Source organism: Phocoena phocoena, chromosome 1 (genome assembly GCF_963924675.1).
Source record: "Phocoena phocoena chromosome 1, mPhoPho1.1, whole genome shotgun sequence".
Taxonomy (NCBI): Eukaryota; Metazoa; Chordata; class Mammalia; order Artiodactyla; family Phocoenidae; genus Phocoena; species Phocoena phocoena.
The window spans coordinates 185897959-185924274 of NC_089219.1; the positions used below are offsets into that span (position 1 = coordinate 185897959).

The window sequence follows — 26316 nt, forward strand, 5'->3', positions numbered from 1 at the left end:
ACATACATACCACGTACATATTCTTTATCCATTCACCTATCTGTGGACACTTGGGTTGTTTCCACATCTTGGCTATTGTAAATAGTACTGCGATGAACATGGGGTGCATGTATCTTTTTGAGTTAGTGTTTTCATTTTCTTTGGATAAACACCCAGAAGTGGAATTGCTGCCTTAAATGGTAGCTCTATTTTTAATCTTTAGGGGAACCTCCATACTGTTTTCCATAGTGGCTGCACCATTTTGCATTTCCACCAACAATGCACAAAGGTTCCCTTTTCTCCACATTCTTGTCAACACTTGTTATCGCTTATCCTTTTTTTAAAAAAAAATATTTATTTACTTATTTGGTTGTGCTGGGTGTTAGTTGTGGCAGGCAGGCTCCTTAGTTGTGGCTCCAGGGCTACTTAGTTGTGGCATGCGAACTCTTAGTTATGGCATGCATGTGGGATCTAGTTCCCTGACCAGGGATCGAACCTGCACCCCCTGTCTTATCCCCTGCAGGGAAGTCCCTGTCATTGCTTATCTTTTTGATAATAGCCATTGTGACAGGTGTGAGTTTATCTCATTGTGATTTTGATTTGCATTTCCCTGATAGTGTTGTTCAGCATCTTTTTCATGTGTCTGTTGGCCATCTCTAGGTCTTTAGAACAGTGTATATTCAGGTCCTCTGCCCATTTTAAAATCCAGTTGTTTTACTTGCTATTGAATTGTATGAGTTCTTCATATATTTTGTATATTAAACCCTTAACAGATACATGATTTGCAAATATGTTCTCCCATTCGGTAGGTTGCTTTTTTGTATTTGGTTGATGGTTTCCTTTGTTGTGCAGAGCTTTTTAGTTTGATGTAGCCCCACTTGTTTTTGTTTTTGTTGCCTTTAATCTTGGTGTCAAATGAAAAAACAATCACCAAAACCAATGTCAAGGAACTTACTGCCTATGGTTCCTTCAAGCAGTTTTATGATTTCAGGTCTTTTACATTCAAATCTTTAATCCATTTTGAATTGATTTTTGTGTATGGTGTGAGATAGTGGTCCGGTTTCATTCTTTTGCATGTGGCTGTTCAGTTTTCCCAGCACCATTTGTTGAAGGGTCTCTCCTTTCCCCATTGTATATTTTTGGCTCCTTTGTCATAAATTAATTGACCATGTATGTGTGGGTTTATTTTTATGCTCTCTGTTCTCTTCCATTGATCTGTATGTCTGTTTCTATGCCACTACCACACTGTTTTGATTACTACAGTTTTGTAATACAGTTTAAAATCGGGGAGCGTGATGCCTCTAACTTTCTTTCTCAGGATTGCTTTGGCTATTTGGGTCATTTGTGGTTCCATGCTGATTTTAGAATTGTTTGTTCTGTTTCTGTGGAAAGCGCCATTGGAATTTGGATAGGGATTGCCACGGCAGCTCAGGGCCCAGGCTTTAACCCCACTGATCATGGCTCTCAAGTCGGATGGTGAGCCTGTTGTAACCTGTGCACCTGCCACGACCAAGCAGTTCTGAAAGCTGCTGTCCATTCTCAAAAAAGTGCTGTCCGGTAGGAAGAATGTGAGTCACGTGAACGTTTTAATCATCTAGTAGCTAAAGGGTAAAAAAGAAACAGGTAAAATTCATTTTTAATACTGTAATCATTTAACCAAATGTATGCAGTGTATTATTTCAATATGTAATCGATATAAACTTTACTAAAATATTCCACAGTATTTTGTCTCATACTGCGTTTGCAGTCTGGTGCATGTCTTACATTTCCAGCACGTGTCAGTTCTCGGAGGCCGCATTTCAGGTCCTCAGTAGCCACTTGTAGCTGATGGCTGCCATATTGGATCACGCAGCCCTGGAAGGCAAGATGCGAAAGTTAGGGTGCGCTCTTGGCCTTACATTCTGCTTCCTCTTTTCACAAATATATATTTGGTAATTTACTCCTTTGCAAGTATAAATTAGATCTAAATTCAAACTTTTTTTCTTGTGGTAAAATACACTTAATATAAAATTTATCATCTTAACCTTCTTGAAGTGCACAGTTCAGTGGTATTAAATACATTCACATTGTTGTACAGCCCTCACTGCCAACTATCCCCATTTCTTCCTGTAAAACGGAAACTCTATACTCGTTAAACAGTAACTTTCCAATTCCCCGTCCCCCAGCCTCTGGCAGTCACCATTCTACTCTCTGCCTTTATGATTTTCACTACTGTAAGTACCTCACGTAAGTGGGTACGTACGTACTTGTCTTTTTGTGACTGGCTTGTTCCCCTTCGTGTACTGTCCTCAGGGTTCATCCATTATAGCAGTTGTTTTAGCCTATTGCAGAATTTCCTTCCTTTTAAAGGCTGAGTAATATTCCATTGTACATCTAGACCACATTTTGCTTATCCATTCATCTGTTGATGGTCGCTTGGGTTGCTTCCACATTTTAGCTATTATGAACTATGCTGCTGTGAACATGGCATACAAATAAGTATCTCTTCAAGACAGTGCTTGCATTTCTTTCGGGTATATACCCATACGTGGAATTTGCTGGATCATATGGTAATTCTATTTAAAAATTTTTAAGGAGCCACCACTGTACTGTTCTCCACAGCGGCTGTACCCTTTTGTGTTCTCACTAACAGGGCACAAGGGTTCCAGTTTCTCCACATCCTCTCCAATGGCAGTTTTCTGTTTTTTTGATGGTAGCCATCCTAATGTATGTAAGGTGGTACCTCAGTTTTGCTTTTCTTTTCCCTAATGATTAGTGATGTTGAGCATCTTTTCATGTGCTTATTGGCCTTCATAAATCTTTGGAGAAATGTCTGTTCAAGTCTTATGCTCATCATTTAATTGGGTCATTTTGTTGTTGAGTGGTAGAATTTCTTTATATAACTGGATGTTAGTGGCTTATTACATATCTATTTGCAAGTTTTCCCGTTCTGTGGGTAGCTGCTTTTATGCTGTTATAGTGTCCTATGATGCATAACATTTTTTAATTTTCATGAAGCCTAGTTTTTCTTTTGTTACCCATGCCTTTGGCGTCACATCCAAGAAATGATCGCCAGATCTAATGTCATGATGTCACGAAGCTTTTGTCCTATGTGTTCTTCTAAGAGTTTCGTTGTTTTAGGCCTTATTAGGTCCTTGACCCATTTTGAGTTAATTTTTGTTATGGTGTGAGGTAAGGGTCCAGCTTACTCCTTTCGCACATGGATATCCAGTTGTCCCAGCACCATTTGTTGAAAAGACCATTCTTTCCACATTGAGTGATCTGTTCCATTGATCTGTGTGACCGTCTTTATGTCAGTACCGCTCTGTATTGATTGCTGTAGATTTGTGTGAGTCCTCCAGTTCTGGGCTTTTTCAAGATTATTTTGGCTATTTGGGGTCCCTTGAGATTCCATATGAATTTCAGCATGGGTTTTTCTATTTCTGCAAAAATCCAATCATTGGGATTTTGATAGGGATTACATTGAAGGATCTAAATTTTAATTTGGGAGTCAGAGTTGTTTGTAGCCTCCCAATATGCATTTCGAGATTACTACTTACGTTGCTTGTTAGAAACTGCTCACTTATAACAGTTGTATTTTTAGGACTAAGCCTGTGAAGGCCAGATTTTCTTAGACCTAATCATCTCTTCTTTGGTGGTGTACATCTGGACAACTCCTGAAGTCTCACCTTTTAATTTTCCTTTGGGGTTAGATAGCAGCGGTTTTTGGTTAGATACTACGTGCATCGCTACCTTGGAAGGCAAGACGGCTGTGCAGCGATTGGAGGAAGTGAGAGGTGCTGGACTGTTCATCGCGAGCAGCCCTGCCCTGCTTCTCTTGCTTAGAGGAGCCAATCTGAGCAGTCATCAGCACTCTTGGAGCCACTGAATCCTCTGAAATCTTTCCTGTTGGCATCAGGGTTAGAGCTCAGTAAACCGCTGTGGCGTTCCTGGGCGCTCTTGGACTCACAATGGACTTTTCCCTTCCAGAATTTGGTGTTCACCTGGCAGAGCTGACCGTAGATCCTCAGGGGGCATTGGCGATCCGTCAGGTAAGTCGAGGCTGATTGGCCCAGTTTATAAGTAATTTCCCTTTACTTGGTGGAACTTTCTTATGGGAAAGTGAAAGAATAAGGCCACTTTATAAATAACTTAGAATTTTATACCAGATTTAGATAGACTTCAGATGAATATATCGGACCGTGTGTATGGTTTGTATGTGTGAAGAGAGTCTTTTTCTTGCTGTGCTACTTGGCTTACTCTTTTCACAGCTGGCATCAGTCATCTTGAAGCAGTACGTGGAGACTCACTGGTGTGCCCAGTCGGAGAGGTTCAGGCCTCCTGAGACCACAGAAAGGGTGAGGAGAGGTACTCGACTTGTCTGCCTGTGGAGATGGTGAGGGCCGTTCTCTGACCACAAGGAGCTATCAGAAGGCCGTGGAGTGACTGGTAGTTGGCATTGCGGGAGCCATGCTACAGATGAGAGAGCTCGAGTGCCAGGCGGACCTGGGCGCAGATGCCAGTTTGCCTTTTACTAGCTATGAAATACTCAAAAAGTATTTTAACTTCTAAGCTTCAATTTCCTAAATATCTAAAATTCCAACTTTAAAGAGTTGTTTGAGGGTTACATGAAATAATGTTTCTAGTTAGTCCAGTGCTGTGCAACCATGCTGGGCCCCCAAGAAATTCTGAGGTAGAAGGTCTAGAGCAGCGCTGTCCATTGGAGCTTCCTGCGTCATGGAAACATTCTGTGTCTGTGCTGTCCAGTACAGCTGCTAGTCACCTATGGGTGCTGAGCTCCTAAAATGTGGCTAGGGCAACTGATGTGCTGAATTTTTAACTTCATTTAATTTTAATTAATTTACATTGAAATGGCCGCATGTAGCTGGTGGCTACCATAATGGACAGCATAAGTTTAGAGACCATAGTTAGACTCTCTGGATGAATTACTTGTCCAGTTGGCGTACTGGAGTGTTCCATAGATATGCAGTGTCTTGTACACATTACTTTTCCAGCACATGAACTGGATAGGACTCTGCCACTCACTTATAACCTGGTCTAATGGCAGGTGGGCTTTTCTCCTCTCCAGGCAAAAATTGTCATCCGGGAGCTATTGCCCAATGGCTTAAGAGAGTCGATAAGCAAGGTGCGCTCCAGCGTGGCCTACGCGGTGTCAGCCATCGCGCACTGGGACTGGCCCGAAGCCTGGCCCCAGCTCTTCAACCTGCTCATGGGGATGCTGGTGAGCGGAGACTTAAACGCAGTCCACGGCGCCATGCGAGTGCTTACAGGTATTGGAGACCATCCCCTGGTTTTGCCCCCTGGATCCCACGCGTCGCCCTCCCTGCTGCTCCTCCAGCTGTCACCTCCATGGCTGTCCTCCCGAACCGGTGACACTTCCCAGGGGACAAAGTCGGTGTTGTGCGTCTGGCTTAACCTTGACCCAACCTACTTCGTCTCTTGAGCTTGAGTTTCCTTGTGTGTAAAATTCAGGTAATGATGGTGTGCGCCTCAAAGGAGCATTAGGTGGTATCAGTGAGCTAAGCTGTGTAGCGTGACCTGTGGTAGCACACAGTGGATTTTAGCCATCATGATTAGCGCCATTGTTATATGTTATTTTTCTACTTGGTTCAACCAAAGCAAAGTTAAGAATAGTCAAGTTGAATTTTTATGGAGATAGAAGAAAGAAGATAAAAACAGTCCCACTCTGCAATCCTGATCTTCGTTTGGCCAGCTTAGAAAAATATGTAGTCTTTGGTGTATTTTCTTTCTTTCTGTTCTGAGAAGTTGAGAGAAATACTTGAACTTGGAGGCCAAGGAGACTTAGTGAACAGCTCTTCTAAGCTTAGCTAACCTATCAGTCCCTCATAGGACCGATCCTGAAATACCCCCAGGTATGGCCTGAGTCTCCCAGTCTCTTGCAAATTCTGCCCTGCTCCCTGTCCCCCATGTGGGGTCGCTGCTCTCCTTTGCTCTCAGGGATCCTTATGTGGACCTTAGCCACTGGGCACTGATCTGTTAGAGACCACATTGCTTTCTGTTTATATACGTTTGCGAAAGTCTCGCCCCTGTCTTACCACCTCCTCCGTGATCTGCTAGCTTACCTGAAAGGTATTCTTACCTAGTTAGGAACGCTGTTACAACCTTTTCTGAGTGTCAGTCAGTTTACTAAACTTGGCATTTGGGCCCAATTTTACTAGTCCATCTAATATTGATAGTAGATAATACCAGTTCTATGTCCAGAAGCAAATCGCCCCTCTCCTTTTGTTTCAAACCCCCTCTTCCCATGCCCCAGCTGCCTTTTTGCACCACCCAGTGTATTTTTATTGATTACATGTGACGGGTGCTCAGGGCATAGAGCTGACCTTATTGAAAAGGTCAAATGCTCCTTGCTCAGATGTTCCCTGCCCCGCTTATTGCCCATGTTTCTCTTGTATGGCGTATTATTCAGTTGATTTCTCCTACCCCTCTCCGTGGAATGAGCTTTCTAGGATTCTTTTTTTTGCGGTACGCGGGCCTCTCACTGTTGTGGCCTCTCCCGTTGCGGAGCACAGGCTCCGGACGTGCAGGCCCAGCAGCCATGGCTCACGGGCCCAGCCGCTCCGCGGCATGTGGGATCCTCCTGGGGCACGAACCCGCGTCCCCTGCATCTGCAGGCGGATTCTCAACCGCTGCGCCACCAGGGAAGCCCTAGGATTCTTTACTTACAAGCTCATGATGCCAAAATATCAATGAACAGACCTGTTTTCTACTAAGGAAAGGAAGCCCATTCCCTTCCAGTCTTGCAACACAAAGTTCAGCTTCTTTTTTAAAAACCTGGAGAAAAGAATAGTTGTACGTTTGTATATACAGTTGGCGTGCTCAAGAGCCCTTGTTGCGCTTGACTAAGGAAATCACCGTTCAGTGAGATGACCTTTGTCAGCCACGCACCTTCACGTGAGGCTGGCCCGCACTCCGGCAGCTGCAGCTCAGGTGTGCGCGCGGGGAGCAGGGCACTGGTGTGGGGGCAGGAGCCCGGCAGGAGAGCGGGTCTGACTCTCGTCAGGGCTGTTGAAGGTGCTGTCCCAGTCTCTCGAATGTAATAAGGCTTATTCCCATTACACTTAGCTGTTGCTGTCAACGACAGCTAAGGCTGATGGTGTGAAGGAAATGCAGACACGGCCGCCAGGGCTTGAAATGAGTGATCCATGGGCCTCAGCTTTCTCTTCGCTCTCAAAGAGCTTTGGAGACTGATGTCGCTGGCATCCCATGCTTCTTCTGACCTGATGAGTGACTTCAGAAAACTTACTTCGGACTTCAGCTCGTAAAGTGTTGATAAATCGAGGCTGTCGAGGGTGATCATGAGAGTAATGCGTGTGGTTGCTTAAGCAGCAGAGGCCTCTGGGACTCGAGCGCTTGTATTCCACGCTCCGCGACACAGTCCAGAGCCCTGCTCGCCGTCTCGGTGCCTTGTGAGGTTTTGGACGTGAAGGGAAGGCTGGGACCCACATTTGCCTCGCCTTCCTCAAGTCTCATTCCGCGGCCGGGGTGCTCTTCGCCGCCGTCACGGGGTGTAAACCCCCTTCTCTTCCTCTGAGCAGTGGCCTGACCTCTAGGTCAGTAGACATCGTCCCCGTCTGCAGGGTGGAGCTCAAGCCAGGTAAGTCTGCACAGACTTGACTGTGTGCGTCAGAACAGCTTCTTGGGCAGGGTATTGAAAGTGGAACAAAGGTGAGACGCCTCCAAGTGCACCTGGATGGTGACAGTGGGCACAAACTAGATTAATTCCGAATTTTCCTAAGGCAACCTCACGAGGATTCTTACACGGTTCCGTTACAGGTTTTCTTTCTTAATCTCATGTATTCTCCTTTATCTCTGCGTTCTCTTTCCCTTCTAACCAATAATTGGCACTACTTCCGTACGCCAGGGTAAGTCTCCCAACCAGCGTCTTTCCCTGTGTGCCGCCTAGAAGCAGTTCAACAGTTTTCATGCGGAATGTCTTTGTAAAGCGGGGCTTTCTTCTCTGTAGAATTCACTCGAGAAGTCACAGACACCCAGATGCCGCTGGTTGCTCCTGTCATTCTCCCAGAGATGTACAAGATCTTCACCATGGCCGAGGTACGAGTCTCAGCTGCGTCATCCAGCAGGCAGAGCTGCTCGGGCTCTGGCCAGCCACCCCCGCTCAGGGGGCGCCCGCTGTGTTGGCTGCTGGTCCCCAGACCTGAAGACAAGAACTGACAAAGACTGAGCTGGGATGGTACTTAGGCCTTTGCTTGTAACTGCGAGGACAAGCCTGTGATGAGAGCGTGCAGTAGCCGCAGTCTCCCCTCACATCTCACCCCTGCTGCCTTGGCGCTGCCTTGGCCTCTCACGGGGCAGCCCACCCAAGCTCGCTCGCCTCAGCCGAGTACTTGGAAACGATTCTATCCCTGCACTGCGCCCTATAAGCCCTTACTTTACTCTGTATGCGTTTGGTTAACCTCCCTCCTCCTCTCCGGCCCCAGCCAAGGGCTGTGTTTTGACAGAAATACGCTGACCGTGTTGGGATTTCAGGCCGTATCCAGCTTCATATTTTTGTCGAATTAACCCACCGAGGCCTATATGTAAGGCTGATTCTATAAGTTCTAACATCGTGCTGCCTTCCATTCTCTGGATTACAGAAGAAGTCTGTCTCCTGGACATGAGTGATTGACATTTCCTGTCTCTGTACCCCCAGTCCCACGTCAGGATTTAGTAGTCACAGTTCAGTCACACACACACACACACAGGCACGCACGCACGCGCGCATGCACACCCACCGGTCTCATGGCTACACTGTAACTTGTTTCCAGGTGTATGGTATTCGAACCCGTTCCCGAGCCGTGGAGATTTTTACCACTTGTGCCCATATGATCTGTAACATGGAGGAGCTGGAGAAGGTGAGTGAGCCTTTAGGTTGGTAACAGACGGCCTGCCTAGAGGTCTTCAGCACAGCAGTGCCAGGATGGACACTCGCCGTGTTGTGGGTGCAGTGAATGTTCTGGTTAAGTTCCTCATCTGCGTGTAGCTTAGTTTCCTTTCGTCTGAGCCTTATTTTTTCGAACACCTCCTCCTGCATCTTTTTCACGCTAGTCATCACCCAGAACTTCACTGCTCTTTTATCTCTCTCCCGTGTGGAACCAGCCTAGCTGAAAAATACCAGTCCCTGGGATTGAGAAGCTGGCCTTATGTAATAGCTTTGAAGAAGCTCCTGGTGAGGAGCTGCCAGTGTTGGATAAGGACACAGCAGACCTTGGGGACACCTCCAGTGACCTTGTGGCCACGCCCTTCTGATTGAGGCCCGAGCCTGAAGGGGTCTGGAGACAGCGCGGGTCTCGGTGTTTGGTGCGTGCACTGAGCCACTGACTCGGGCTGCGTGCAGTACTGACTTTGGTTTCCGCCGCCAGGGCGCGGCCAAAGTCCTGATCTTCCCTGTGGTGCAGCAGTTCACAGAGGCCTTCGTCCAGGCCCTCCAGATACCAGACGGCCCCACGTCTGACAGTGGGTTTAAGATGGAAGTCCTGAAGGTAAACATTTACTGCGACGGAGGTGCTGGGGGTTTGAAGGGTGCTCTGAAAGCAGTGATTTTTCCCCCATAGCACTTGTAACTCTTGGGGTTTTTCTCTTTAACTTCCCAGGCAGTGACAGCCCTGGTGAAAAACTTCCCAAAGCACATGGTGTCCTCCATGCAGCAGATTCTGCCTATTGTTTGGAACACCCTAACTGAGAGCGCAGCTTTATATCCTTTCCAGAAGGCTGACGGGCCTGCCAGCCCATGGTTGGGAATCTAGCCTCGGGTCCTAACGTCCATGTGGTTCCACTCGCTTAAAGAGTCTGCTCCTAGTGCTGGCGTGCACAGCACTCCCTTGTAGAGTGTGTCCAAAGCAGACTGCAGATTCTGTTTCTTTACTCTTCATTGTACTTATGTGAGGACAGAAGTAAACTACACAGAGGAAGTGGAAGATCCTGTGGATTCTGATGGTACGTGGCGTGTCTCATCTCAACAGGTGCACCACTTAGTGGGAAAGGGAGCCAGGAAAAGACAGAACAGAGGCCGGAACTTAGAGGCTTCATGCTCTTAAGAGTGTTCTCACCGAGTTTCCTCTAAGTGTATTAGATGTGGGGAAATGAGAAGTTGAAAATCATTGATCTGTTCCTCATAGGCATTTGCGTAAGTCTCGTGAAATTGTAGAATTTCTGAGTGGAAGATATGTTCAGTGTTTCTGATTCTTTTTTTTTTTGGTTGGGGGGGAGGTGCGTGGTGCCTCGCTGCACGGCTTTTGGGATCTTAGTTCCCCGACCAGGTATTGAACCCACACCCTCAGCAGTGAAAGCGCTGAGTCCTAACCACTGGACCACCAGGGAATTCCCTGATTCTTTTACTTGAAAAGCCAAAGAGTACTTAACAGCCTCAAGTTCCTTTCTTTGACTCCTCAGCCCCTTCTTCCATTCCCTGGAGAATAATAATTAGCAAGTGCTTTAACTATTCATTAACTTACAGAGATGATGTAGTTCCTTTCCAGCGTCTGTGCTTTCCTTTTGCTTTCTTGTCATTAAAATCTTTTCTCGTGTGTTTCCTGTAGGTGAAGTCCTGGGCTTTGAAAATCTCGTCTTTAGCATTTTTGAATTTGTCCATGCTCTCCTAGAAAATAGCAAATTCAAAAGCACCGTCAAGAAGGCCTTGCCTGAGTTGATTTACTATCTCATCTTATACATGCAGATCACCGAGGAGCAGGTAACCACGTATGGGAGACAGTGACCGGCTTGCATTCAGAGAGTGCAGGCTGCATGTGGGGTCTAAGTCAGGCGACCAAGTGATTTTGAAGAATAGACACCTGAAGAGTAACTTCACGGGAGGGTCTAGAAAGCTCTGATGTCATTATGTTGCCGAATCCCTGGGTGTTGGGGTTTTATCAACTCCTGTACTAGGTAATTGGGCTTTCAGAGCACTAATACTTTTACATCTATAGGACTGCCAACCAAAGGCCCAGATAGCCAGAAAAGCCTACCTTTCTCTATAAATAGTGAGATATAATAGAGTTCAGATCATCAGCCTGGTTGGTGAACCATTAGACCAGAAAAGAGCATTAAAAAATACGATAATGCCTGTCTCGTGTGAACAGCACGAGGGTGGACACGAGTTTCCATTAAATGCCCATCAGACCTACTAGACTCAGCAAATTGACGTATCTGGGGGTAACAGCCACCTACAGCAGGAGGGGCCAGCAGTCAGCCACCTTCTGCAGCGGCCTTTGCTGCTCAGCTTCTTAAAGGGCTCGCTTCTCTGCATCAAAGAGAATAGCGTTCTGTTCAAGCTGAGAACAAGAGGCAGAGCCATTCCAGGGTGTGGATGGAAAGAGGAGCACACGGAGCAGACGGGAGCCTCGGGGAGGCCTGACGTCCTCGTCCTTTCAGATCAAAGTGTGGACAGCCAACCCCCAGCAGTTTGTGGAAGATGAAGATGATGACACCTTCTCCTACACTGTCAGGATCGCGGCCCAGGACTTGTTGCTGGTAAGAGGGCCACCTTGACGCTTGAGCCGGATGGTCCTGAGCCGTTCCTCTTCTTTCCAGGTCCCTAACCCAAGCTGAGCAGTGTTGTTGGGTGACTTTGTCGTAGACTTCTGGGGGATAAGAAGAGCATCTCGAGTGACGTCGGAGAGTCCGGAGTTCCAGAGTCACTGCTCTCGGTTCTGATTTATGTATAGATGTTAGGTGTAAGAATTGTGCAGAGGGTAGGGTTCTAATGAGCAAGGAGGCTTGAGTCGGGAACTGCTCAGTTTCATTCACTCTTCAGCAAGAAGCGGTAGCACAGACTAGAGGTTGGCAAATTAAAAACACTTGCCGAGAGGCTGGACACCCGGGTGGCTGCTCATGTTTCTTTGGCTCTGACTGGAGCCCAGGACTGTCTCTAGGCTGAGGGTCTATGAAGAAGCTGCCACCTGCCGCCTGTCAGGCGCGAGGCCCGTTCTCGTTGTTTCATTGTTGGTGAGCACTCCTTGTTATCCCGCGGTGTTTCTAAGGCACCTAGGAAAGACCACACCGAGTTTCAGCTAGTAGATTAGCCTTGTATTTCCACAGTCAGGCTCCCAGAGAATAAATATCTGGTCCCCTGCCGTCCAAAGCTGAATCTCTCATTGACCACGTAGGCTCTGCCGAATGTAGCCAGAGGGAGCTGTCCGTTTTGTGAGCTTCACAGTGCTTGGGCACTGCGGAAATACGGGTACTGCTTTAACGTAGAGACCTTAACACAATTAGGGGCTGTATTTTGAGTGTACCTAATTGGGCTCAGCCGTGTGTATGGAAAGGAGTTGGAACCATTCAGTGTGCAGTGAAGCTTGCAGTTTAATTTGCACAGAAACATCTGTTAGCGCCTCTCCTCCCACCAGGCTGTGGCCACTGATTTCCAGAATGAGAGCGCAGCAGCCCTGGCCGCCGCAGCAACTCGGCATTTACAGGAAGCTGAGCACACCAAGAATGGCGGCACCGGACATTGGTGAGAGTGGGCGGCGGGTGTCCCACTGAGGGACGTGCTCTGGGCATCAGGTCGGAGGCAGGCGCGTCCTTGCTTTGCGTTATCTGTTTTAAAGCAGTTCTTCCCATCCTTAAAACAGTTGGCTAAGATGCTTTTACCCCATTTCAAAAAGGTTTGAAAAGAAGGACTTTTGCTTTGTTTTTAATTAGAAAAACCTGTTATTATTAAATTACACCGTTTTCAGTTATAGGTTTAGATCGGAAGAGCAGCTCAATGCACTTTGGGGTCAGGCTGTGCTGAAACGCCCTTTCCTGAATTGGCTTCCCTCAAGCGTCTGTCGCTTTGACCGTGGGTGTGTGTGACCAGGCTGTGGTGTCCCTTTGGCAGGTGGAAGATCCATGAGGCGTGCATGTTGGCCCTCGGCTCGGTGAAGTCCATCGTCACCGACAGCGTGAAGAGTGGCAGGATCCCCTTCGACATGCATGGCTTCCTGACCAACGTCGTCCTCGCGGACCTCAACCTCTCAGGTAGGTTTCAGCACCGTGCTAAGGCCCACCATCAGCTCAGTTCTGTCGTTCACTTGGGCAGGTAAACCTCGGGGTGACCATTCTTCTTCCACCCTAAAGCTTGAGCTCGTCTGAACCTCCGAACTGCCCAGAGACCTTGACTCAAGCTTCACCCACTGAGAGACTAGGATTGCCTCGTTCGTAGCTCTTCATGCTGTTCTCCCACACTGTTCTCCCAGCCAGCGCTCAAGTCCTGGGGGTTTTCTGGCGTCTGAATAGGGTGCAGATTTGGCTGCTCTGCCTTGAGAACTCTGCTGCAAGCTCTGTCATTGCAAAGTCCCCACGCCCTCAGGCGGCCTGTGTGTGGTTCATCCTTTCTGTGTGCTTCTTGTCACTTTTCTCAAGCTCTTCTGTCTACATGATTAAAGTGTCCGTTCCCGTGTCCACGTTCGCTACTAGCCTTAAAAAGTAGCCTCGACTGCGTGAGCCCGACTTCTCAGCAGCGCAGGGCAGCGGCTGAGAGGCGGCGTTGTCTCTGTGTGACGATCTCCGTGCCTTGTTCTCACCCTCAGAGCCCCCAGTGCTGTCTCTGCTTCCTCCTTGAGTACTTAAGTCGTGGGACCCCTGCGTCGTCGAGGCCGTGTCAGTCCACTCACTGCTTCCTCTCCGTAGGATGCCCTCTGGGTAGCTTAAGCCATTGGAAAATGTTCTCCACGTCTCCTTAGGCCAGCTGTTACGGGGCATCTCAGGCCTGAGTCACAGAATTAAGATGGTTGAGGATCCAGAGCTCCGGACCCACTGAGCACGTTCCTATTGATTCTGCATTGACCACGTGCTGCGTTATGTTGTGGTTGACAAATACGTTTTCTTTCTCCTACTAGAATGTAAGATATTTGAGTACAAGCCATGTCTAATATATCCTTTTGCCCCACAGTGCCTGGCATCTAATGGACATAGTGTAATCGCGTGTTGAATGACAGTGTTGGAATTTCTCAAACTCACCAGCATATTTTTTGTAGAACTTGCCCTAGCAAAGCTTTTCTGTACAAGCCATTCTCAAACTTTTTGGTCTCAGGACCCCTTTACACTTTAAAAAATTATCAGTGATCCCAAGGAGATTTTTTTGTGAAGTCACATGTAGCAGTATTTAACATATTAGAAATGAAAACTGAGAAGCTTTCAAAATATAAGAAATGCAAGCATACGTTCCATTAGCTGTCAGAGCCATGGTGTCACACATCAGTAACCTCTGGAAAATTCCACCGTATACTCGAGAAGGAATGAGAATGAAAAAAGACAAATAATGTCTTGGTATTGCTATGAAAACAGTTTTAACTCTTGGAACTTCCAGGTGTTCTTGGATGGTACTATCCATTATATGAATTAGTATGTAATTATTTGGCACCGTTTGCTGGTGCAAACTGCTGGTTCTGTTGAATAGGTCCCATCAACTAAATGTTTATTGTACAGGTAACTAAGTTAAGCCCTGTGACAGCTGAATAAGTATAGTCTCTGTCCTCAAGCATCTTATAATAGGCAAGGGGTAGTAATCCTTACACCAGTGCCTAGAATATCAAAACATATATTTGTATCATGTTAGAAAGCTAAAGACATGGGCTTAAAGCGGCAGAGATAGTTAGGATTAGTTCAGCCCAAGAGATCGGTTAGATAATGCAAGGAGAGGTGAGTGTGTTGGCTTACAAACAAAGCGCAGAAATGGCAAAGTAAGATGCTGACTTCCTAGGGAGGGGTGTGTGCCTGAGTTTGGAAGGCACAAAGGGAAACGAGAGGTAATGCTAGAGTCACTGGTCTGAGGGGACCTTGAATGCCGTGCGAATTTAGATGGGCTTTATTTGGTAGACTGTGGGATTTGCTGACATTTTAAATGAAAGCATGACAGAGCTATAATTTACAGTATTCCAATAGTGGTCCAAGAGTAGGAAAAAACTGGCAGTGGAGAAGACATCTAGAGGACTGACTAGCAGTGCGGTAAGGGGTGGTGAGAGCTGTGGTGGGAACAAGGGTGGGGGGGCTTTCTAGTCTAGGAATATTCAAGATGTACTTCGCAAATAGTGAAAAGTGAAACTAGGGAAATGATTCTGTGCCATAGGTCATACATTTGCTTTTATCTTTCAAGATCGTGCTTTTTCTCTCCATTACGTTACGTATGTTAGGTGGTATCCAGTTACTGCAACGAACTGAGGAATAGTGGTGGGGAGGAGGGTTGGCGGTAGCAGAAACGTGCATTGTCCAGCCTCTAACTGCTCTCTCTTCCTCCCAGTGTCTCCTTTCCTCTTGGGCCGGGCCCTTTGGGCTGCCAGTCGGTTCACTGTCGCTATGTCCCCTGAATTGATCCAGCAGTTTCTTCAGGCAACAGTTAGTGGTCTTCACGAGACACAACCCCCATCAGTTCGAATTTCTGCAGTGAGAGCCATCTGGGGGTGAGTACGCCACCTTAGGACAACGGAAACTGTTGTAAGAGAAAGTTGCTCAGGGTAGAAGTCCCAAACAGCAGTTGTCCAGTGGATTATGTTGCTTGGAAATTTCTGAAGGTCTCCTGCAGAATGGATGTTGGAAGGACAGGGAAAGAAACCATACCAGAAACATGGCTTCTGTGAGTCCCGGATACATCCTGTTCCCTTTTACTCCTCGTTCCTTTTCAGTTCACTCCAGCTCTGGAATCATCTAGACCAACTCCCTGTCTTACAGAGAAGCAGAACCTGAGGCTCCGAGAGATAACTAACTTGCCTGGAGTCGCACAGCAGCGGGCCATAGAAGCAGGCTTAGCGTCATTTGGTTGATTGATTGCCTCTGTATTGGAACCCAAATTTGGGATCATGTAGCCTGGAAACACTGCTTATCTTTTCCCAATTTTACCTCTCTTTCTCACAGCTAGTGTACTAGTGGCTCTATTAGTCCTTTATATTCCTTCTCAGACCACAGGGAGTATTGATGTTTTCAGGAGTATTTTCAAGTCCAAACTTACAGAGTCTCGGTTGAATCCTAAGAATTGCTTGAAACCCTAAAAACGCAGAGTTCACCTTCCACCTGCCTGCGCTACCTCCTTACCTTTTGAAGCAGAGATGGAGGTGCTGGCATTACTATATGTCTTTAGAAAGCATTGCTGGGGGAGGGGGGAGCGGGGGGGCGTGTCGGCAAGACGTGTGAATAAGATGTCCCTCGCTCTTATCCCTCCCACAACAACAATTTGGCATCTGTCCAAGCGAGGAGATTGTCAAACGCAGTGCCATCTAAGGACAAGGAGAGCTGTTTTGAGAAGACAAGCCCACATCCCAGCCACTGACTTGCCGACCATAGTCCCATTTGGCTTTGGTTCTGTCTTCGGCACTGTACACCAAGGGACCCAGGGGGATCTCACCCACCTGTATGTCAGATAATAGAAACACAGACCTCGGTCCCAGCTGTGGATCTTGACGTGGTCCAGGACCTCCTGGAGAACACTGACTGAGACAGTTACCCACAGACCAGAGAGCCTTTGTCGAAGTCCAAAGCCCAGTGGAGAAGTTCTAGCACACCACTGGAGCAAAAAAAAAATCCAAGATTGGACACCTGGAAGAGGTCAGTCAGTAAAGCCTGGAGGAGGTGACTGCTACTTCAGATGTGCAGACAGCAGTGCAAGACATAAGGGAACATGAAAAACCAAGGAAGCATGATATCACAAAAGAAGCACAATAATGTTCCAGTTAACCAACCCCAAAGGCGTGGAGATCTGTGATTTATCTGATAAAGGATTTCAAAGCAGCCATTTTAAGGAGCTCAGTGAGCTACAAGAAAACACAGAAAGACAATTCCATGAAATCAGAAAAACAACTCACAGAGAAAACGAGAAGTTCAACAAAGAGAGAAATCATAAAAAAGAACCAAACAAATTCTGGAGCTGAAGGATACAGAGAATGAAATGGAAAATGCAGTAGAGAGCATCAGTAGCAGAATGGATCAGGCAGAAGAAAAAGCCTGTGAAATAGAAGGCAGAACCTTCAAAATTATCCAATCAGAGGAGGATAGAGAATAAAGAATGAAAAAGAAGGAAGAAAATGTGAACTATGGGATATCTTTAGGAGAAGCAGTCTACAAATTATTAGAGTCCCAGGAGAAGAGAGGGAGAAGGGGCAAAAAGCTTTTTAAAGAAATAATGTCTGAAAACTTTCCAAATCTGAGGAGAGATTTGTACCTCCTACTTATAAAGCTAATATATCACCCCAAAATTTCAATCCAGGGTGATCTTCTCCAAGACAAAATGTAGTAAAAACTATCTAAAATCAAAAAGACAGAGGGAATTTTTCAAAGCAAGAGGAAAAAACTCTTCTCTCATACAAGGGAACTCCCATAAGGCTAGCAACAGATTTCTCAGCAGAAACTTTGCAGGCCAGGAGACAGTGGGATGATATATTCTAGGTGCTGAAAGAAAAAACTGCCAACCAAGAGTGCTTTAGCTAGGAAAGACAACCTTCAGAACTGGAGACAAGATGAAGACTTTCCCAGACAACAAAACCGAAGGGGTTCTGCACCACTAGACCTGCCTTACAAGAAATGCCAAGAGGAGTTCTTCAAGCTGAAATGAAAGGATGCTAATTAATAATGTGAAAATATATAACACACTGGTACAGGTAAGTATATAATCAATTCGGAATACTCTGATACTGTAATATGGTGGTGTGTTAACCACCTAACTCTAGTATAAAGGTTAAAGGATGAAAGTGTTAAAAATAACTAGCTAAATACTTTATGATTATCATTACGAATACACAGTATAAAAGGAGTTAAATCGTGACATCAGAAACATTAAAGGAAGGGAATGAAGGGGTAGAATTTTTGTATGCAGTCAAAGTTAAGTTGTCAGTGTGAAATAGACTATCATATCTATAAAATGTCTTATGGTAGCCACAAAGCAAAAATCTATGATAGACGCACAAAAGAGAAAGAGAAAGGAGTCAAAGCATTCCACCACGGAAGATCACCATTCACGAAGGAAGACATCCAGAGAGAAAGGTCGGGGGAACAGGGAACTACAGAAGAGCCAGAAAACAGTTAATAAAATGGGCTTACTTATCAAAACTTATTTAAATGGATTGAATTCTCCATTAATATGGTGGTGTGTTAACCACCTAACTCTAGTATAAAGGTTAAAGGATGAAAGTGTTAAAAATTTTGAATTAAAAGTCAAAGTAGCTGAGTGGATTGAAAAAGAAGACCCAACTATATGCTGCCCAAAAGAGACTATAGGTTTTAGTACACACATAGGCTCAAAGTAAAGGGATGGGAAAAGATATTCCGTGTAAGTAGAGACCAAAAGAGAGGGAGGGTATCCATACTTTGATCAAAGTAGACTTTAATTCAAAAGCTGTAACAAGAAACAAAGGTCATTATATGATAAGGGGGTTAATTCATCAGGAAGATAACAACAATTATAAATATATGTGCACCTGCCATCAGAGCACGTAAATATATTAAGCAAATATCAATATCTGAGAGGAGAAATAGAGGAGAAATAGACAACAGTACAATAATAGCAGGAGATTTATACCCCACCCTCAACAATGAATTATGCTCATCCAAACAGAAAATCAATAGGGAAACGTTGGACTTAAACTATACTTTCAACCAAATGGACCCAACAGCATACAGAACATTCCATCCAACAGCAGCAGAACATACATCCTTCCCAAGCATGCATGGAGCATTCTCCAGGATAAGTCATGAAGCAGGTTTTAATGCATTTAAGATTAAAATAATACCAAGTATCTTTTCTGATCACATTGAGATGAAACTGGAAGTCAATTACAGTAGGAAAACTGGAAAAATCACAAATATATGGAAATTAAACAACACACTTCTAAACAACCCGTGGATCAAAGAACTCAAAAGAGAGATCTAAGAATATTCTGAGGGACTTCCCTGGGGGCGCAGCGGTTAAGAATCTGCCTGCCAATGCAGGGGACACGGGTTCGAGCCCTGGTCTGGGAAGATCCCACAAGCTGCAGAGCACCTAAGCCTGTGAGCCACAACTGCTGAAACTGTGCTCTAGAGCCCGCGTGCCACAACTACTGAAGCCTGTGCGCCTAGAGCCCGTGCTCCACAACAAGAGAAGCCACCGCAATGAGAAGCCCACACACTGCAATGAAGAGTAGCCCCCACTCACTGCAACTAGAGAAAGGCCATGCACAGCAATGAAGACCCAACACAGCCCAAAATAAATAAATAAATAATAAATTAATTTTAAAAAATAATAAAGCTATTCTAAAACACACGAAAATGGAAAATACAAATACCAAAAGTTATGGGATGCAGCAAAAGGAGTTTTAAGAAGGAAGTTTATAGATAAAAACGCCTACATTAAGAAAAAAGAAAGATCTCAAACAACCTAACTTTATACCTCAGGAATTAGAGAACAAACTAAGCCCAAAGGTAGCAGTAGGAAGATGAGAGCAGCAATAAATAAAATAAAGAGCAGAAAAATATTAGAAAAACTTAGTGAGACTAAGAGCTGGTTTTTTGAAAAGATAAACAAAATTGACAGACTTTAGCTAGACTAAAAAGAAGAGAGAGAAGACTCAACTACAGAATCAGAAATGAAAGGGGAAACTTTACAACTGATAACACAGAAAGACAAAGGCTCATAAGAGATGACTGTGAACAGGTGTATGCCAACAAATTGGATAACCTAAAAGAAATGCGTAAATTCCTAGAAACATACAGCCTAACAAAACTGAATCATAAAGAAATTGAAAATCTGAACAGACCAATAACTAACAAGAAGAGTGAGTCAGTAATCAAAAACCTCCCATAAGACAAAAGCCCAGGACCAGATGGTTTCACTGGTAAGTTCTACAGACATTTAAAGAAGAATTAATACCATTCCTTCTCAAACTCTTTCCAAAAAATTGAAGAGGAGGGAACATTTCCAAACTCATTTTACTAGGCCAGCATTTCCTGATAACAAAGCCATACAAGGACGCTACAGGAAAAGGAAACTCCAGGCCAGTGTACCTGATGAATATAGACGCAGAGATTCTCAACACAGTACTAGCAAACTGAAGTCAGCACCGCAGCAAAAGGATCCCAGACCACGACCAAGTGGGCTCTGTCCCTGGGGTGCAAGGACGGTTCAACATACCAGAAATCGACCAATTAATAGAATGAAAAATTAAAAATCACATGAATATCTTAATAGATGCAGGAAAAGCATTTGACAAAATTCAGTACTCATTCGTGACAAAAACTTTCCAAAAAGTGTATAGAAGGAGCACATCCCAACACAATAAAGGCCGTATATGACAAACCCCCCCCCCAGCTGACATCATATTCAACAGTGAAAGGCTGAAAGCTTTTTCTCTAAGATGAAGAACAAGGTAAGGGTACCCACTCTCACCACTCCTCTTCAACACAGTACGGGAAGTCCCAGCCAGAGCAATTAGAAAAGAAAAGAAGAAATAATGAACTATCACAAAGAGAAATTTAAAAAACAATCTCCTGTACAATTGCATCAAAAACAATAAAATGCCTAAGCGTAAGTTTAACCAAGATGGTGAAAGATCTATACACAGAAAACTGTAAGACATTGATGAAAGATTGAAGAAGACACAAATAGAAAGATGTTTCATACTCATGGATTGGAATAATGAATATTTTTCAAACGTCCAAACTACCCAAAGCAATGTACAGATTCAGTGCAACCCCATCAAAATTCCAGTGGCATTTTTCATAGAAGAACAAACAATTCTAACATCTGTGTGGAATCCCAAGAGACCCTGAATAGCCAAAACAATCTTGAGAAAGAAAAACAAAGCTGGAGGCATCACACTTCCTGATTTTAAACTGTATTACAAAGCTACAGTAATCAAAAAACAGTGCGGTATTGGCATAAAAACAGACACAGAGATCAGTGGAGCAGAACAGAGAGCCCAGCTATAAACCCACACTTACATGGTCAATTATTTTATGACAGAGGAGCCAAGAATATACAGCGGGGGAAGGACAGTCGCTTCAGTAAATGATGTTCGGAAAACTGGACCCTTATCTTACACCATGTACTTAGGTCACCTCAAAATCAGTTAAAGACTTGAACCTAAGACCTGAAACCGTAAGACTCCTGGAGGAAAACATAAAAGTTAAACTCCTTGACATTTGTCTTGGCAATGATTTTTTGTGTTTGGCAACAAAAGCAAAAGTAAACAAGTGGGACTACGTCAAACTAAAAAAGCACAGCAAAGGAAACCATCAGCCAAATGAAAAGGCAACCTACTGAATGGGGGAAGATATTTGCAAACCATTTATCTGATAAGCAGTTGATACGCAAAATATATGAAAAACTCATACAACTCAATAGCAGATAATCTGATTTTTAAAAACGGCAGAGGACTTGAATAGACACTTTTTCTAAAGAAGACATACAGATAGCCAACAGGTAAATGAAAGAGCGCTCAACATCACTAGTTATCAGGAAAATGCGCATCAAAACCACAATGAGGGCTTCCCTGGTGGCGCGGTGGTTGAGAGTCCGCCTGCCGGTGCAGGGGACACAGGTTCGTGCCCCGGTCCGGGAGGATCCCACACACCGTGGAGCGGCTGGGCCCATGAGCCATGGCCGCTGAGCCTGCGCGTCCAGAGCCTGTGCTCCGCAACGGGAGAGGCCACAACAGTGAGAGGCCCGCGTACCGCAAAACAAAAAAAAAACACAATGAGCCACCACCGCAAACTTGTTAGAATGGCTATCATCAAAAAGACAAGAAATAAAAAGGTTGGTGAGGGTGTGGAGAAAAGGGAGCCCTTGTGCACTGCTGGTGGGAATGTAAATTGGTGCAGCCACTGTGGAAAACAGTATGGAGGGTCCTAAAAAATTTTTTAAATAGAACTACCATTTGATCCAGCAGTCCCATTTCTGTGTATATATCCAAAGGAAATGGAAACAGGATCTCGAAGAGGTGTCTGCACTCCTGTGTTTATTGTAATATTATTCACAGTGGCTGAGACATGGAAACAACCTGAGTGTGCATCGGTGGTTGAGTGGATGGAGATGTGTGAGTATTCGGTGGACCATAATATAACTCAGCTGCGAGAAGGAGGGAACGCCTGCCGTTTGCAGCAGCGTGGATGGACCTTGAGGGCACGGTGCTGAGTGAAATAAGCCTCACAGAGGAAGACAGATACTGCATGGTATCACTTATATGTGGAATCTTTTAAAAAGCCCAACTCATTGTAAAGGAGAGCAGGAAGGTGGTTGCTGAGGGTGGGGAGCATGGAGAGATTGATGAAAGGGTACATGCTCTCGTCGGTCCGATGACCAAGGGCTGAGGATCTAACGTGACACATGGTGACTGCATCGGGTAACGGGACGTAGAAATTAGTGTTCTCACCCAGAAGAAGGTAAATCCGAGATGATGGACCATGTCAATGACCTGGACGTGGGAAATCTTCAACGCTGTGCATGTACGTCCAGTCACCACGGTGGACATAGCTAACCATTTTATAGGTCGGTCACGCCACAGTAAAGCCGAGAAGAATTGAAATTTCAAGCTTGTTTAAATTTTATATTACTCTTATAATCAGAAAAAGTATGTGAAGAGAACTCTCTTTTTTTTAGTAGTTTTCAGTTCTCTGACTACATGGGCATTGGTTTTCTGGAAAGGTGTAGCAGCTGTCTCTGGAAAAGTGACAAAAGCCATGAACGTGCACGGCAAAGAAACGGACACTCATACCTGTTTATAAAATTTTACGTCATGTGTGGAAGCGTGGACCCCAGGTTAAGAGCTTCCTGTGAAGGGCTGCTAGCTGTGCTTTCTTTCACAGCCAGGATTCTCCGTTTGGCCCTTTCCCTCTTGTTTTCCAGCCAGTTTCAGTCTGGCTTATATTCTCATCACGTCATTGAAGCGCTCATTCTCATGTCACCAGCAGCCCTTTCCTGGTCATCGCACCACCTTGGCTTTTCTTTCTGTTACCCCAGCTTTAACATATTCATTCGTATCGGAGTGTATGTATTATTGCAAACCGCCTTAAACCATTTCTGAAACAAGATATTGATTGACAGATACTTCCACTTGTGTCTCATTTCTCTAGTCATGTTTATGCCAGCCTTTCTCCAGAGCTCCAAATTAATGTATGTGCTTACTGGCTGTGCCAGGATGGGTATCTTACAAGCACCTGAAAACTAACACATCCACTACTGAGCTTACTGTTTACCACCTCCAGGCCTACCCTACCTGTAGTCCCTGTTATAGTAAAAGTACAGATCTTGTACCTTTAGATCTTATACCTAAAGATAGAGGTCTGTACTCCCAGAGATGCCAGCTCTCTACCAGGGTTGGTGCCTTCGCCTCTCCTCCCTTCCTCCCTCTCCACTGTGGCTGCCCTGGCTCATGTGCTCAGCTTCTTTTGCCTGAAAATTAAAACTCATGGCTCTGGTTGTGCTCTTCGAACTCTGGGATACAGGTACCCAGAAGAAAGTCAGAGTATACCGGACGGTCCGTGAGGCCACAGGATAAATATAGAGCATTTTCCTGGGATGTCGGTTTTCCCTGAAGACTGTGGGGTAGGGCAAGGAAGAGATTAGGTGTTAGGAGTAATTTGTAAAAAAAAAACTTTGATATACTCTGGCTTCCAAGATAAAGTCTAACCTCCTTAGCATGGCATAGAAGATCCCATATGATCTGGCCAGATGATGCACTCTGTGGTCTCCCAGACTCTGTAAACCCTTAGAATGAGAAGCAGCGGGAAGAGGTAGGGCACAACTCAGTCCCAGTGGAGATGGATGCAGAATCTAGTCTGACGAGCCAAGAGCTGCCCACGGCCAGATGCTGAGCCTCCTCCTTAAGGAGGAGTTAGATTAGAGCACGGTGGCATTGAACATAGAGATCTTATAGATGAGGAGCTCCCTGACAATCCAGCGGTTAGGACTTGGCGCTTTCACTGCCAAGGGCCTGGGTTCGATCCCTGGTTGGGGAGCTAAGATCCTGCAAGCCGCGAGGTGTGGCTTAAAAAAAAGGATGTTATGGACCAAAAAAACAAAGAATCTGAACAAATGTGAGATCTAAGCCCACAGGTTTACTAGTCACTGTGGACCTTTGAACCCAGCAGCTGATACAAATAATATGGTTGTAAGACACTTAAAAATTAAGTTAAGAAAAACCATTTATTGAGAACCTGGGGTCTGGGGGCCTTGTTTCTGCAGTAGGTTCTTTTAACATAGAGAAACAATGTTTTTGTTGACTTTTTTTTTTTTTTTTTTTGCGGTACGCGGGCCTCACTGCTGGGGCCCCTCCCGTTGCGGAGCACAGGCTCCGGACGTGCAGGCCCAGTGGCCATGGCCCACGGACCCAGCCGCTCTGCGGCATGTGGGATCTTCCCGGACCGGGGCACAAACCCGTGTCCCCTGCATCGGCAGGCGGACTCCCAACCACTGTGCCACCAGGGAAGCCCTTTATTGACTTTTATTACCGTTCTGAAAATAACAAAAGTAAAGACTTAGATGATATATTTTTAATAATTGTATCCCATTGGACATGGTAAGCAGCACCCAGTAAATATTTATTGATTGAATAAGAGGCGAATAATGTAGAACTATGTATAGAAAACAAACTTTTTTAAGAAATAAAACTTCTTTTTTTTAAATCTTTAAATTTTTATTTTATATAGGAGTTTAGTTGATTAACAGTGTTCTGTTGGTTTCAGGTGTACAGCAAAGGGATTCAGTTATACATATACATGTATCCTTTTTCAAATTCTTTTCCCATCTTGGTTATTAAAAGAGTATTGAGCAGAGTTCCCTGTGCTATACAGTAGGTTGTTGTTGTTGTTTATCTATTTTAAATATAGCCACGTGTACATGTCAATCCCAAACTCCCAGTCTATCCCTCCCACCCACCCCCGTAACCATAAGTTCGTACTCTTAAGTCAGTGAGTCTGTTTCTGTTTTGAAAACAAACTTTTAAACCCTGCAAATAGTACACCAGTTTTTTGAGTATGTGTAAAATGTTTATATACATTGATCTCATCTTAGGATGCAAAAAAAACCTCCAAAAAGTATAAAATCTTTGTAACATGGAAGTTAAAAAATAGTCTCCTACTAAATAACAGTTGTATTGGAAAAGATTTAAAAGCACTGTTTGGAAAATTATATCTATATCTTAGGAATGTGACTAAAACAATGGTCTGAGGAATCATAAGTCATTTGACTTAATATCTTAATAATTTGGACGTAACCATGACTGGGATTCGCTTCAAAACAAAATAGAGGGATGAAAGAAATTTTAAAGGAAATAACAAAGACCAAAGCAGAAATAAATTAGAAAACATAGAAATGATGGTGGTGATAGTTCTAAAAAAAAAAAGCCACAGAAAGATATAAAAACTTAATGAGCTCTAGAAGTAGCTTCATAAAGCTTCACATGAAAATGCTGTAACACATAATGCTGATTGGAAAAACCAGGAATTGAGGGACCTGCTGGTGAGTAGTTCTTGCTTATTTCTTGCTCTCCAGTTATTGTGACCAGCTGAAAGTCTCAGAGAGCACCCACGTGCTTCAGCCCTTCCTCCCCAGCATCCTGGATGGCTTAATTCACCTGGCGGCTCAGTTCAGCTCAGAGGTCCTCAACCTGGTGATGGAGACCCTGTGCATCGTTTGTACGGTAGACCCAGAGTTCACAGCGAGCATGGAGAGCAAAATCTGCCCCTTCACCATCGCCATCTTCCTAAAGTACAGTAACGGTATGCACGAGGCGGGTGGGGGGTGAGTGGGCGGGGATCGGTGAGCACTTCCCTGGGTCTAATGGTCTTAGCATTAGAAGCAAAGAAAGTGACTTTGAATTAGCGAGAGTAGGGTCGTGCTATAGATCAAGCAGCACTAAACAGCAGAGAACGTATGCCTGTAACTCTTGCTGTCTGGTAAGAACTGGGAAGAAAGATAACGAAGAAAGCTAACCGGCAAGACGTATAATCTGGGACTTTGACAGTAAAGTAAGGGAACTGAGCAACTAAATCAAAAGCTTCCTAAAAGAGGCCTAGAACTATAAGTAGAAAAGGAAAAGTGAAGAAGGAGATACATGGAAAGGTTTATGAATAAGATGTTCATTGCGTGTTTTTTATAGTAGCAAAAATTTGGAAACAGTAAGAGGTTAATTAATTATATCTCTAAAGTGGAATGCTGTGCAGCCGTTAATAATCAACCCTCAGAGGAATTGTTAAAGCCATGAGGAAGCGCTCACCTTGTAGGAAGTGAATAGACTGTTTTCCAAAATACGTAGAATATAACTACAAGCTTTGGTTTTGCTTTAGAAAAGGATGTATGTGTGGATATGTATATAGAAAAATTACCAGAAGAAAATGCATCAAAATGTTAAGGGTAGTTATCTCTAGGTGGTGGAATTA

General features: G+C 44.7%; 1 protein-coding gene across 1 annotated transcript in view; it reads left to right on the forward strand.

Moving 5' to 3' along the window:
- IPO9 (importin 9) overlaps positions 1 to 26316 on the forward strand; it is a 45199-nt gene that overhangs the window by 12883 nt on the left and 6000 nt on the right. The window contains exons 2-15 of the mRNA XM_065880242.1: positions 3949 to 4010; positions 4230 to 4316; positions 5048 to 5249; positions 7967 to 8055; positions 8769 to 8855; positions 9363 to 9482; positions 9594 to 9694; positions 9878 to 9936; positions 10539 to 10690; positions 11371 to 11469; positions 12345 to 12451; positions 12818 to 12957; positions 15218 to 15377; positions 25430 to 25656. Of these exons, the coding sequence (XP_065736314.1) occupies positions 3949 to 4010; positions 4230 to 4316; positions 5048 to 5249; positions 7967 to 8055; positions 8769 to 8855; positions 9363 to 9482; positions 9594 to 9694; positions 9878 to 9936; positions 10539 to 10690; positions 11371 to 11469; positions 12345 to 12451; positions 12818 to 12957; positions 15218 to 15377; positions 25430 to 25656 (1692 nt within the window). The remainder of the gene's footprint in view (positions 1 to 3948; positions 4011 to 4229; positions 4317 to 5047; positions 5250 to 7966; positions 8056 to 8768; positions 8856 to 9362; positions 9483 to 9593; positions 9695 to 9877; positions 9937 to 10538; positions 10691 to 11370; positions 11470 to 12344; positions 12452 to 12817; positions 12958 to 15217; positions 15378 to 25429; positions 25657 to 26316) is intronic.